General features: G+C 41.3%; 1 protein-coding gene across 1 annotated transcript in view; it reads left to right on the plus strand.

The window, feature by feature from the left end:
- Nucleotides 1-12,321, plus strand: part of LOC138663807 (zinc finger protein 420-like) — a 52,754-nt gene extending 40,433 nt beyond the window's left edge. Inside the window, exon 13 of the mRNA XM_069750147.1 lies at nucleotides 8,340-12,321. Within this exon, the coding sequence (XP_069606248.1) occupies nucleotides 8,340-10,531 (2,192 nt within the window). The 3' untranslated portion in view covers nucleotides 10,532-12,321. The remainder of the gene's footprint in view (nucleotides 1-8,339) is intronic.
- Nucleotides 12,322-15,040: the final 2,719 nt, after the last annotated feature.

Raw genomic sequence — 15,040 nt, forward strand, 5'->3', positions numbered from 1 at the left:
TAACCATGGTACCGCTGAAAACGTCATCTTGTCCCGCAAAAAACGAGCCGCAATACAGCATCATCAGCGAAAAAATAAAAAAGTTATAGTCCTCAGAATAAAGCGATGCAAAAATAATTATTTTTTCTCTAAAATAGTTTTTATCGTATAAAAGTGCCAAAACATTAAAAAAAGATATAAATGAGGTATCGCTGTAATCGTACTGACCCGAAGAATAAAACTGCTTTATCCATTTTCCCAAACGCGGAATGGTATAAACGCCCCCCCCCAAAAAAAAGAAATTCATGAATAGCTGGTTTTTGGTCATTCTGCCTCACAAAAATCGGAATAAAAAGCGGTCAAAAAAGTCACGTGCCCGAAAATGTTATCAATAAAAACATCAACTCGTCCCGCAAAAAACAAGACCTCACATAACTCTGTGGACCAAAATATGGAAAGAATTATAGCTCTCAAAATGTGGCAACACAAAAATATTTTTTGCAATAAAAAGTGTCTTTTAGTGTGTGACGGCTGCCAGTCATAAAAATCCGATAAAAAACCCGCTATAAATGGTAAATCAAACTCCCCTTCATCACCCCCATAGTTAGGGAAAAATTAAAAAAATGTATTTATTTCCATTTTCCCATTAGGGTTAGGGCTAAGGTTAGGGTTGGGGCTAGGGTTAGGGCTACAGTTAGGGTTGGGGCTAAAGTTAGGATTGGGGCTAAAGTTAGGGTTAGGGTTTGGATTACATTTACGGTTCGGAATAGGGTTGGGATTAGGGTTAGGGGTGTGTCGGGGTTAGGGGTGTGGTTAGGGTTACCGTTGAGATTAGGGTTAGGGGTGTGTTTGGATTAGGGTTTCAGTTATAATTGGGGGGGTTTCCACTGTTTAGGCACATCAGGGGTTCTCCAAATGCGGCATGGCGTCCGATCTCCAGCCAATTCTGCATTGAAAAAGTAAAACAGTGCTCCTTCCCTTCCCAGCTCTCCCGTGCACCCAAACAGGAGTTTACCCCAACATATGGGGTATCAGCGTACTCAGGACACATTGGACAACAACTTTTGGGGTCCAATTTCTCCTGTTACCCTTGGGAAAATACAAAACTGGGGGCTAAAAAATAATTTTTGTGGAAAAAAAAGGATTTTTTATTTTCACGGCTCTGCGTTATAAACTGTAGTGAAACACTTGGGGGTTCAAAGTTCTCACAACACATCTAGATAAGTTCCTTGGGGGTCTAGTTTCCAATATGGGGTCACTTGTGGGGGGTTTCTACTGTTTAGTTACATGAGGGGCTCTGCAAACGCAATGTGACGCCTGCAGACCAATCCATCTAAGTCTGCATTCCAAATGGCGCTCCTTCCCTTCCGTGCTCTGCTATGCGCCCAAACGGTGGTTCCCCCCCACATATGGGGTATCAGCGTACTCATGACAAATTGGACAACAACTTTTGGGGTTCAATTTCAACTGTTACCCTTGGAAAAATACAAAACTGGGGGCTATAAAATAATTTTTGTGGAAAAAAAAAGATTTTTTAATTTTCACGGCCATGCGTTATAAACTGTAGTGAAACACTTGGGGGTTCAAAGTTCTCACAACACATCTAGATAAGTTCCTTGGGGGGTCTACGTTCCAAAATGGTGTCACTTGTGGGGGGTTTCAATGTTTAGGCACATCAGTGGCTCTCCAAACGCAACATGGCGTCCCATCTCAATTCCTGTCAATTTTGCATTGAAAAGTCAAATGGCGCTCCTTCCCTTCCGAGCTCTGCCATGCGCCCAAACAGTGGTTTACCCCCACATATGGGGTCTCAGCGTACTCAGGACAAATTTTACAACAACTTTTGGGGTCCAATTTCTTCTCTTACATTTGCAAAAATAAAAATTGGGGGCGAAAAGATCATTTTTGTGAAAAAATATGATTTTTTATTTTTACGGCTCTGCATTATAAACTTCTGTGAAGCACTTGGTGGATCAAAGTGCTCACCACACATCTAGATAAGTTCCTTAGGGGGTCTACTTTCCAAAATGGTGTCACTTGTGGGGGGTTTCAATGTTTAGGCACATCAGTGTCTCTCCAAACACAACATGGCGTCCCATCTCAATTCCTGTCAAACGGCGCTCCTTCCCTTCCGAACTCTCCCTTGCGCCCAAACAGTGGTTTACCCCCACATATGGGGTATCAGCGTACTCAGGACAAATTGTACAACAACTTTTGGGGTCCATTTTCTCCTGTTACCCTTGTTAAAATAAAACAAATTGGAGCTGAAGTAAATTTTTTGTGAAAAAAAAGTTAAATGTTCATTTTTATTTAAACATTCCAAAAATTCCTGTGAAACACCTGAAGGGTTAATAAACTTCTTGAATCTGGTTTTGAGCACCTTGAGGGGTGCAGTTTTTAGAATGGTGTCACACTTGGTTATTTACTTTCATACAGACCCCTAAAAATGACTTCAAATGAGATGTGGTCCCTAAAAAAAAATGGTGTTGTAAGGCCGGCGTCACACTACCGTGTTTTATGGACGTAAGAGAGGTGCTGAAAATACGGGTTGCATACGGTACAATGCTTCTCTATGCCCCAGCTCCTATCAGCCGTATTTTACTGATCCCTATTATACGGTCTTCTACGGCCATAGAAAACTGCAGCATGCTGCGTTTGTCACCGTATTGCGCAAAAAATACGCCAACGAAAGTCTATGGGGGCTAAAAAAATACGGATTACACACGGACCATGCGTGTGACTTGCGAGAAATACACAGCGGTGTTAGAGAGAAAAGCCGGCAATTCAGTGCAGTGTACAGTAAAATCACACTGACAGCTTACAATAGAATAGGTAGAATAAATGTGTACACATAGAATAGGTGTGTGTATATATATATATATATATATGTATATATATATATATATATATATATATATATATATTCATATATATATATATATATATATATATATATATATATATATATATATATATATATATATATATATATATATATATATATATATATATATATATATATATATATTCATCCAGCGCGAGATAGCTTAAAAGCCGGTAATTCGATTGCCGGCTTTGCTATCTCCTTCCTAAACCCGACATGATATGAGACATGGTTACATACAGTAAACCATGTCATATCCCCATTTTTTTGCATAATCCACACTACTAATGTTAGTAGTGTGTATGTGCAAAATTTGGGCTGTCTAGCTATTAAATTAAAGGGTTAAATGGCGGAAAAAATTGGCGTGGGCTCCCGTGCAATTTTCTCCGCCAGAATGGTAAAGCCAGAAGGGCAGATATTAACCCCTTCCCGACCTGTGACACAGCGTATGCGTCATGAAAGTTGGTGCCAATCCGACCTGGGACGCATATGCTGTGTCACAGAATGATCGCGTCCCTCCAGATCGGGTGAAAGGGTTAACTCCAATTTCACCCGAACTGCAGGGACAGGGGGAGTGGTAGTACAGCCCAGGGGGGGTGGCTACACCCCCCGTGGCTACGATCGCTCTGATTGGCAGTTTCACTTTCAACAGCCAATCAGAGCGATTTGTAATATTTCACCTATTAAAACTGGTGAAATATTAGAATCCAGCCATGGCCGATGCTGCAATAAACACTGGTCTGCCCCCCCCCTCCCCACCACCACAGATCCTACCCCCCCCCCCCCCACCAATCCCCCCCCAGTCCTCCGATCAGTCCCGTGCTCTTGTCCGCTCCCCGTGCTCCAATCCACCCCCCCGCACTCCGATCCACCCCCCCGCGCTCCGATCCACCCCCCCCCCCCCGCGCTCCGATCCACCGCCCCGTGCTCCCCCCGCCGCATCATACTTACCGAGCCTCCCGGGGTCCGTCCGTCATCTTCATGGGCGCTGCCATCTTCCAAAATGGCGGGCGCATGCGCAGTGCGCCCGCCGAATCTGCCAGCAGGCAGATTCGTTCCAATGTGCATTTTGATCACTGTGATAGGCTTTATCACAGTGATCAAAATAAAAAAAATAGTAAATGACCCCCCCCCCCCTCTTTGTCACCCCCATAGGTAGGGACAATAATAAAATAATGAAATGTTTTATTTTTTTTCCACTAAGGTTGGGGTAAGAACTAGGGTTAGGGTTAGGGTATGTGCAACATAGAACAAAGTCCAGATCACCATGGTCGACATCCTTGGAGACTGGGAGCACGGAACCGCTGTGTCAGGGCGTAGGAAATCAAAGAAGAAATGAGGAATCCAGCTCAACGAGGTAGTGAAAAAAACTTCTTTCTTTATTCACTTGGAAATATATTCAGTGGAGGATAAAAACATCAGCAGTTACAAAAAATAAAAAGCGATATCAACGCGTTTCTGGTGACCAAGCACCCTTAATCATGAAGAATCTCATGATTAAGGGTGCTTGGTCACCAGAAACGCGTTGATATCGCTTTTTATTTTTTGTAACTGCTGATGTTTTTATCCTCCACTGAATATATTTCCAAGTGAATAAAGAAAGAAGTTTTTTTCACTACCTCGTTGAGCTGGATTCCTTATTTCTTCTTAGGCTACTTTCACACTAGCATTTTCTGCAGTCCGTCACAATGCGTCGTTTTGCAGAAAAAACGCATCCTGCAAAAGTGCTTGCAGGATGCGTTTTTTCCCCATAGACTTATATTGACGACGCATTTGCGACGGATTGCCACACGTCGCATCCGTCGAGCGACAGATGCGTCGTGCTTCTGCGGACCGTCGGGAGCAGAAAACGCTACATGTAACGCATGCGCGGCCAGAACTCCGCCCCCACTTGCCCGCACCTTACAATGGGGCAGCGGATGCGCCGGAGAAATGCATCCGCTGCCTCCATTGTGCAATGCGCTAAACGCTGGCGTCGGAATCTCTCCCCGACGCATTGCGACGGGGAGATTCCGACGCTAGTGTGAAAGTAGCCTAAGGGTATGTGCACACGTATTCTGGTCCTCTGCGGATTTTTCTGCAGCGGATTTGATAAATCCGCAGTGCTAAACCGCTGCGGATTTATCGCGGTTTTTCTGCGCATTTCACTACGGTATTACAACTGCGATTTTCTATTGGAGCAGTTGTAAAACCGCTGCGGAATCCGCAGAAAGAAGTGACATGCTGCGGAATGTAAACCGCTGCGTTTCCGTGCAGTTTTTCTGCAGCATGTGTACAGCGATTTTTGTTTCCCATAGGTTTACATTGAAATGTAAACTCATGGGAAACTGCTGCGGATCCGCAGCGTTTTCCGCAGCGTGTGCACATACCTTTAGAATTAGGCTACCTTTCCTATCCTCTGTCTGTTCAGTAAGTCGGGCCTCACTTTACTAAATCTATTTCATTTCTGTGTTTGTAATTTTCATCTTTACTCACAGTCATTATATGTGAGGGGCTGCCTTTTCCTTTGGGGAATTTCTCTGAGGCAAGGTAGGCTTATTTTTCTATCTTTAGGGCTAGCTAGTTCCTTAGGCTGTGTCGAGTTGCATAGGGAGCGTTAGGAGCAATCCACGGCTATTTCTAGTGTGTGTGATAGGATTAGTGTTATGAACTGGTGATTGAGAACCACAATGGACCTAGTGGTTAAGAGCACACAAAGTGACCTGATAGTTACTATTAACATAGGACGAGCTCTGAGACGTGGGAACTCTGCTGACCGCAATCCCTAATCCTATCATACCACACTAGAGGTAGCCGTGGAGCGCTCCTGACCAGACCTAGGCGCCTCGGGCACAGCCTGAGAAACTAGCTAGCCCTGAAGATAGAAAAATAAGCCTACCTTGCCTCAGAGAAATTCCCCAAAGGAAAAGGCAGCCCCCCACATATAATGACTGTGAGTAACGATGAAAATACAAACACAGAGATGAAATAGATTTTAGCAAAGTGAGGCCCGACTTACTGAATAGACCGAGGATAGGAAAGATAGCTTTGCGGTCAGCACAAAAACCTACAAACAACCACGCAGAGGGCGCAAAAAGACCCTCCGCACCGACTAACGGTACGGAGGTGCTCCCTCTGCGTTTCAGAGCTTCCAGCAAGCAAGAAAAACCAATATAGCAAGCTGGACAGGAAAAATAGCAAACAAAAGTAACACCAGCAAAACTTAGCTTATGCAGGGCAGACAGGCCACAAGAACGATCCAGGAGAGAGCAAGACCAATACTGGAACATTGACTGGAGGCCAGGAACAAAGAACTAGGTGGAGTTAAATAGAGCAGCACCTAACGACTTAACCTCGTCACCTGAGGAAGGAAACTCAGAAGCCGCAGCCCCACTCACATCCACCAAAGGAAGCTCAAGGACAGAACCAGCCGAAGTACCACTCATGACCACATGAGGGAGCTTGACTACAGAATTCACAACAGATTAGGGATTGCGGTCAGCAGAGTTCCCACGTCTCAGAGCTCGTCCTATATTATCAGTAACTATCAGGTCATTCCGTGTGCTCTTAACCACCAGGTCCATTATTGTCCTGACCACCAGGTCATAACAGGGGTCTAGTTTCCAAAATGGGGTCACTTGTGGGGGAGCTCCAAGGTTTAGGCACACAGGGTCTCTCCAAACGCGACATGGTGTCCGCTAACGATGGAGATAATTTTTCATTCAAAAAGTCAAATGGCGCTCCTTCCCTTCCGAGCCTTACCATGTGCCCAAGCAGTGGTTTACCCCCACATGTGAGGTATCGGTGTACTCAGGAGAAATTGCCCAACAAATTTTAGGATCCATTTTATCCTGTTGCCCATGTGAAAATGAAAAAATTGAGGCTAAAAGAATTTTTTTGTTAAAAAAAAAAGTACTTTTTCATTTTTACGGATCAATTTGTGAAGCACCTGGGGGTTTAAAGTGCTCACTATGCATCTAGATAAGTTCCTTGGGGCGTTTAGTTTCCAAAATGGGGTCACATGTGGGGGAGCTCCAATGTTTAGGCACACAGATGCTCTCCAAACGTGACATGGTGTCCGCTAAAGAGTGGAGCCAATTTTTCATTCAAAAAGTCAAATGGCGCTCCTTCCCTTCCAAGCCCTGCCGTGCGCCCAAACAGTGGTTTACCCCCACATATGAGGTATCGGCGTACTCAGGACAAATTGGACAACAACTTTCGCGGTTCAGTTTCTCCTTTTACCATTGGAAACATAAATAAATTGTTGCTAAAAGATCATTTTTGTGACTAAAAAGTTAAATGTTCATTTTTTCCTTCCATGTTGCTTCTGCTGCTGTGAAGCACCTGAAGGGTTAATAAACTTCTTGAATGTGGTCTTGTGCACCTTGAGGGGTGCAGTTTTTAGAATGGTGTCACTTTTGGGTATTTTCAGCCATATAGACCCCTCAAACTGACTTCAAATGTGAGGTGGTCCCTAAAAAAAATGGTTTCGTAAATTTCGTTGTAAAAATGAGAAATCGCTGGTCAAATGTTAACCCTTATAACTTCCTAGCAAAAAAAAATGTTGTTTCCGAAATAGTGCTGATGTAAAGTAGACATGTGGGAAGTGTTATTTATTAACTATTTTGTGTCACATAACTCTCTGGTTTAACAGAATAAAAATTCAAAATGTGAAAATTGCGAAATTTTCAAAATTTTCACCAAATTTCCGTTTTTATCACAAATAAACGCAGAATTTATTGACCTAAATTTACCACTAACATGAAGCCCAATATGTCACGAAAAAACAATCTCAGAATCGCTAGGATCTGTTGAAGCGTTCCTGAGTTATTACCTCATAAAGGGACACTGGTCAGAATTGCAAAAAACGGCCAGGTCATTGAGGTCAAATTAGGCTGGGTCATGAAGGGGTTAATAGCCTAGAGAGGGTCCACGGTTATTGGCCCTCCCTGGCTAATTACATCTGCCCCCAGCCACCCCAGAAAAGGCACATCTGGAAGATGCGCCTATTCTGGCACTTGGCCACTCTCTTCCCACTCTCGTGTAGCGGTGGGATATGGGATAATGAAGGGTTAATGTCACCTTGCTATTGTAAGGTGACATTAAGCGAGATTATTAATGGAGAGGCGTCAATTATGACACCTATCAATTATTAATCCAATAGCATGAAATGGTTAAAAAAAACACACACACAATATTGCAAATTATTTTAATTAAATAAACACACAGGTTGTTGTAATATTTTATTCCACTCTCAATCCACCTGAAGACCCTCGACCTGTAACAAATTAAAAATATTTGGAGGCAGAATTAACATAGAGGGTTCCTGGTCTAAGAGTTACTATTAGATTGTGAACTGTTTTTGTATTGGTCGGAAAAAAAATATTTTGTAACATAACATGGAATTTTTATAAATATTTTATATACAAATAAAAAAATATATAATTTTAAGGATATTTTATTCAAAATTAGTAATTGTTTTTTTTATTATTGACAGATTACTGTACCAGGAGATCAGAGGAACAACTGACATCTTCAATTTTTAAATCAGATGACCTTGAGATCACACAGGATACAATTGAAGTGAATGCCATTTCTCCAGATATACCTTCATCCCTTCACAGAAAAGATCTATCATCTGATAATTTGAAACAGGTCCTATCTTCTGATCCATCAAAGGCTATTAAGGAAAATCAAACTGACAAATGGGGAGTAAAAAATCAAAATACTCTTGCAACAAAGAAGCTATTTTCATGTTCAGAGTATGAAAAAAGTTCTCTCAAATTGTTTTCTGTTGCACAACAAACAATTAGCACAGAGGATACTAGATTTTCTTGTTCTAAGTATGGAAAATTTGTTAGCCAGAAATCAAATCTTGATAAGCATGAGGTAATTCACACAGAAGAGAAACCATATTCATGTTTAGATTGTGGGACTTGTTTTGGATATCAATCACATCTTATTAGACATCAGAGAAATCACACAGGGGAGAAGCCATATTCATGTTCAGAATGTGGGAAATGTTTTACAAATAAATCACATCTTGTAAAACATCAGAGAAGTCACACAGGGGAGAAACCATATTCATGTTCAGAATGTGGGAAATCTTTTGCACAAAAATCACATATTCTTAGACATCAGAAATGTCACACAGGGAAGAAACCATATTCATGTTCACAATGTGGGAAAGGTTTTGCAAATAAATCACATCTTGTTAAACACCAGAAATTTCACACAGGGGAAAGGCCTTTTTCATGCTCAGACTGTGAGAGATGTTTTACAGAAAAATCAACTCTTATTAGACATCAAAGAACTCACACAGGGGAGAAACCATATTCATGTTCAGAATGTGGGAAATATTTTAACCTAAAATCGTCTCTTGTAATTCACAAGAGAACTCACACTGGAGAGAAGCCTTATTCATGCTCAGAATGCGGAAAATGTTGTGCAGATAAATCAAATCTTTTGAAACACAAGAAAATTCATACTGGGCAAAAGCCCTTTTCATGTTCAGAATGTGGAAAATGTTTGGTAGACAAACAAAGGCTCTTGAAACACCAGAGAATTCACACAGGGGAGAAGCCATTTTTGTGTGTTCAATGTGGAAAATGTTGGGCAGATAAATCAAGTCTGGTTTCACATCAGAAAATACACACAGGGGAGAAGCCATATTCATGTTCAGAATGTGGGAAATGTTTTACAAATAAATCACATCTTGTAAGACATCAGAGAAGTCACACAGGGGAGAAACCATATTCATGTTTAGAATGTGGGAAAAGTTTCGCAGATAAAACATATCTTGTTACACATCAGAGAAGTCACACAGGGGAGAAACCATATTCATGTTTAGAATGTGGGAAAAGTTTTGCAAAAAAAACATATCTTTTTACACACCAGCGAAGTCATACAGGGGAAAGACCATACTCCTGTTCAGAATGTGGGAAATCTTTTGCACAAAAATCACATATTCTTAGACATCAGATATGTCACACAGGGAAGAAACCATATTCATGTTCACAATGTTGGAAAGGTTTTGCAAATAAATCACATCTTGTTAAACACCAGAAATTTCACACAGGGGAAAGGGCTTTTTCATGCTCAGACTGTGAGAGATGTTTTACAGAAAAATCAACTCTTATTAGACATGAAAGAACTCACACAGGGGAGAAACCATATTCATGTTCAGAATGTGGGAAATATTTTAACCAAAAATCGTCTCTTGTAATTCACAAGAGAACGCACACTGGAGAGAAGCCTTATTCATGCTCAGAATGCGGAAAATGTTGTGCAAAGAAATCAAATCTTTTGAAACACAAGAAAATTCATACTGGGCAAAAGCCCTTTTCATGTTCAGAATGTGGAAAATGTTTGGTAGACAAACAAAGTCTCTTGAAACACCAGAGAATTCACACAGGGGAGAAGCCATTTTTGTGTGTTCAATGTGGAAAATGTTGGGCAGATAAATCAAGTCTGGTTTCACATCAGAAAATACACACAGGGGAGAAGCCATTTTCATGTTCAGAATGTGGGATTTGTTTTCTACGTAAATCACATCTTGTTAGACATCAGAGAATTCACACAGGGGAAAAGCCGTATTCATGTTCAGAATGTGGCAAATGTTTTACCCAAATATCGCACCTTTTTAGACATCAAAAAATCCACATAGGAAGAAGCCTTTATCATACCTAGAAGGTGAGAAATATTTACTGGAAAATAATATTTTTGACCATAAAAAAAAAAATCAGACAGAAATCACTAGATTGTACAAGAAGGCATATGAGACAGTCGTATAAGTACACAAGAAAGAGAAAATTATTTAAAACTTACAGTGGGGAAAAAAGTATTTAGTTAGCCACCAATTGTGCAAGTTCTCCCACTTAAAAAGTTGAGAGAGGCCTGTAATTGACCTCAAAGGTAGACCACAACAATGAAAGTCAAAATGAGAAAACAAATCCAGAAAATAACCTTGTCTGATTTATATTGCAATTTATGGTGGAAAATAAGTATTTGGTCACCTAAAAACATGCAAGATTTCTGGCTCTCACAGACCTGTAACTTCCTTAAGAGGCTCCTCTGTCCTCCACTCATTACCTATAGTAATGGCACCTGTTTGAACTTATCAGTATAAAAGACACCTGTTCACAACCTCAAACAGTCACAATCCAAACTCCACTATGGTGAATACCACAGAGCTGTCGAAGGACACCAGAAACAAAATCATAGCCCTGCACCAGGCTGGGAAGACTGAATCTGCAATATGCAAGCAGCTTGGTGTGATGAAATCAACTGTGGGAGCAATATTAAGAAAATGGAAGACATACAAGACCACTGATAATCTTTCTTGATCTGGGGCTCCACACAAGATGTCACCTCATGGGGTCAAAATGATCACAAGAACAGTGAGCAAAAATCCCAGAACCACATGGGGGGACTTAGTGAATGAGCTGCATAGAGCTGTGATCACCGTAACAAAGGCTACCTTCAGTAGCACACTACTTCGCCAGGGACTCAGATCCTGCAGTGCCAGACGTGTCCCCCTGCTTAAGCCAGTACATCTGAAGTTTGCTAGAGAGCATTTGGATTATCCAGAAGAGTATTGGGAGAATGTCATATGGTGTGATGAAACCAAAGTAGAACTGTTTGGTAGAAACAAAACTTGTTGTCTTTGGAGGAGACATAATTCTGAGTTGCATCCAAAGAACACCATACCTACTGTGAAGCATGGGGGTGGCAATATCATGTTTTAGGGCTGTTTCTCTGCAGTGGGACCCGGGCGACTGATCCGTGTACATGAAAGAATGAATGGGGCCATGTATCGTGAGATTTTGAGTGCAAACCTCCTTCTATCAGCAAGGGCATTGAAGATGAAACGTGGATGGGTCTTTCAGCATGATAATGACCCAAAGCACACCACCGGGGCAACGACGGAGTGACTTCGTAAGAAGCATATGAAGGTCCTGGAGTGGCCTAGCCAGTCTCCAGATCTCTACCCCATAGAAAACCTTTGGAGGGAGATGAAAGTTCGTGTTGCCCAGTGACAGGCCCAAAACATCACTGCTCCAGAGGAGATCTGCATGGAGAAATGGGCCAACATACCACCAACAGTGTGTGCCAACCTTGTGAAGACTTACAAAAAAAGTTTGACCTCTGTCATTGCCAGCAAAGGATATATACCACAATATTGAGATGAAATTTTGTTAAAGACCAAATACTTATTTTCCACCATAATTTGCAAAATAAATCTTGCCAAATCAAACAAGGTGATTTTCTGGATTTGTTTTCTCATTTTGACTCTCATGCTTTAGTTGTGATCTACCTATGATGTCAATTACAGGCCTCTCTCATCTTTTTAAGTGGGAGAACTTGCACAATTGGTGGCTGACTAAATACTTTTTTCCCCACTGTATACTAGAATTGAAAATATATGCAGTTACTAATATGTCATTCAAAAAGCAAATAAAAATTAACGTTGAATATGCATTAAATATCTCATATTCTCATTTATTTATGTATATGCTATTACATCAACATAAGTGTTGCAATAGTTTTTAAGCCTCTCAAAAATAAATATCCAATATTTACTCCTCCCTCTTCCGCCATAAGCCATTCATTATTTCCAATGCACAATCTCCCTGTCTGAACAGTCTTTAACTTATAAACCTTACACTTCTAAACATGTTCATGTTACAACTTATATTTTACATGTGCGATCCATTCCTTCTTTGTAGGAACATCAGGTGTGATCCATTTTTTATTTAACCCCTTAATGTAAAATCGCCTACGGGGATGCAGTACCTTACCACAGTTCATCGTACTTGTAAATGATTTATTTAAATTGTAACCGCATGAAATCGCACAGTGATACCTGAGCAATGCAGATAACTTGCCCTAGACCAGGGGTCCCCAACCTGTAGCTCGGGAGCCACATGTGGCTCATAGTCCCATGAATTGTGGCTTGCGGCTGTCTGACAGCTTGTTGCATTAGCTCCAGATTTACTAAACTGGTATGAAGAGCACATCTCAAAATGGTGAACTTTGTGAGTAGCCCTGCAGAGAAGAGCAGATCTGGGTACACATCTACTGGTCTTGGGGGTTTAGACATAATTTAAGTATGGTATGCTGGAGACAGGATGATACTAACGGTCAGAGTTGGTGCTTGAAGCTGGATGTGACTGTGTTGGGAGTGCCTGATGGGAGAATGCTGAATGGGGGTTTGGTGGGAACCCCAGGATCTTGGTATTGATAGGGAAATCAGGGACCACCTTAATGTATTCTCATAATTCATACATATGTCTCTGAATATGTCCAGGCATGTTTCACCTGGCTGAGACTGATTCTGCTGACTATTGACTAAAGTTGTTTACGGGGTGAGGCCAATCTAGATGGGACTTAGGACCTCCAACACTACATGTCTATCCATAGTCCACTTCTTATGTAAGGATCACCTGATGAATTAAGGATGATTTCATATGTAATAAACAGCTGATTGGCGCTCGGACATAATGTATACGCCTACTCAAAAGTGTATATAATTGAATGTCCTTCCTGGAATAAACTTATGGCTTGATACAGATCTCCATCTGTCCCGGTCCGTCATTTCTCTGGAGAAACTCACACATTTTGAAGCCATCCAATATCCCTGAGGGTCTGACTTGCAGACCGCCCTAACAGTATAGTGCTTCAGGGTGATTTGTGTGGAAATCTTTGATTATCATTATACCCTTAATAATTGATTTGGTTGCCACTACTGTGAGGTGGGACAGGAGCAGGATGTGGCTCACAACCCTCTTGCTGAGCTGAATGTGGCTCTCAAGGTCAGAAATGTTGGGGACCACTGCCCTAGACCAATTAGCTTTGGGCATGGCTGACAATCTCAGACCAATCACAGTGAAGGATGCTGGTTTATCCAGTTTATTGACTCTGATCTTCTCAGGAATGTCACAGAGAAGATTGGAGATGACTGTCAATGTGTGTAACAACCTGACAGCCTGCAACAAAGATTTTCCCCTTAGATGCCACAGTCAATAGCAGCAATGGCATCTAAATGGTTAACAGAGGAAGATACTGCAGTGTATCAGACTAGCAATCCACGTAACAAAATATTCAAGTAAGGAAAAAAATGAGGGTTAAAAGCTTCATAACTGCAAATACAGGTTTTATGTAAAAATGAGAACTAAAAAAAAAGTTTACATCTGGTATCACCATGTATGGAACAACTCAAAGTATAAATCTGCCATGTTATTTATCCCATATGGTGAACACTGTAAACAAAATAAAGAAAAAATGTCCAAAGACTATACCCCATTTAACCATACTGAAAAACAAATTAGAAAGAAAAGTGATGAAAAAGTCATAAATACAAAAATTTTCAACACTACAGATGTTAACTTGTCCCACAAATAATAAGCCATCATACGACTTTTTTCAGAAAAATAAAAGTACAGCTCTCAGCATATGATGATGCAGCAATACAATTTTTTTTTTAGCAAAAGTTGAAAATCATAGCCGATATAAATGGGGCATTGCTGTAATCGTTTTGACCCAAAGAATAGAATCTGAAAAATTTGAATAAAAAACAATTAAAATTTTATGTACCCCAAAATAGTACTAATCTAAACTTCAACGTATCGCACCAATAATAATCCCCCACTCAGTTCTGGCATCTGTCAGCCGAAAAATAGTGGGTTTCTATGTATATATGCACTACGATGACCTGACCGACGGCATTTAAAAGCTAATTCTTCTTATTATTTATTTATATAGCACCATTGATTCCATGGTGCTGTACATGATAAGGGGTTACATACAAGTTACAGATATCACTTACAGTAAACAAACTAACAATGACAGACTGATACAGAGGGGCGAGGACCCTGCCCTTGCGTGCTTACATTCTACAGGATTATGGGGAAGGAGACAGTAGGTTTAGGGTTGCAGGAGCTCCGGTGTTGATCAGGCGGTAGCTTCGGTAGTGATGAGGAGGCAGCGGGGTCAGTGCAGGCTTGTAGGCTTTCCTGAAGAGATGGGTTTTCAGGTTCCGACTGAAGGATCCGAATGTGGCTGATTGTCGGACGTGTTGGGGCAAAGAAATCCAGAGGATGGGGGATATTCGGGAGAAATCTTGGAAGCGATTGGATGAGGAGCGAATAAGTGTGGAGGAGAGAAGGAGGTCTTGGGAGGACCGGAGATTACGTGAGG

Source organism: Ranitomeya imitator, chromosome 2, assembly GCF_032444005.1.
Source record: "Ranitomeya imitator isolate aRanImi1 chromosome 2, aRanImi1.pri, whole genome shotgun sequence".
Taxonomy (NCBI): Eukaryota; Metazoa; Chordata; class Amphibia; order Anura; family Dendrobatidae; genus Ranitomeya; species Ranitomeya imitator.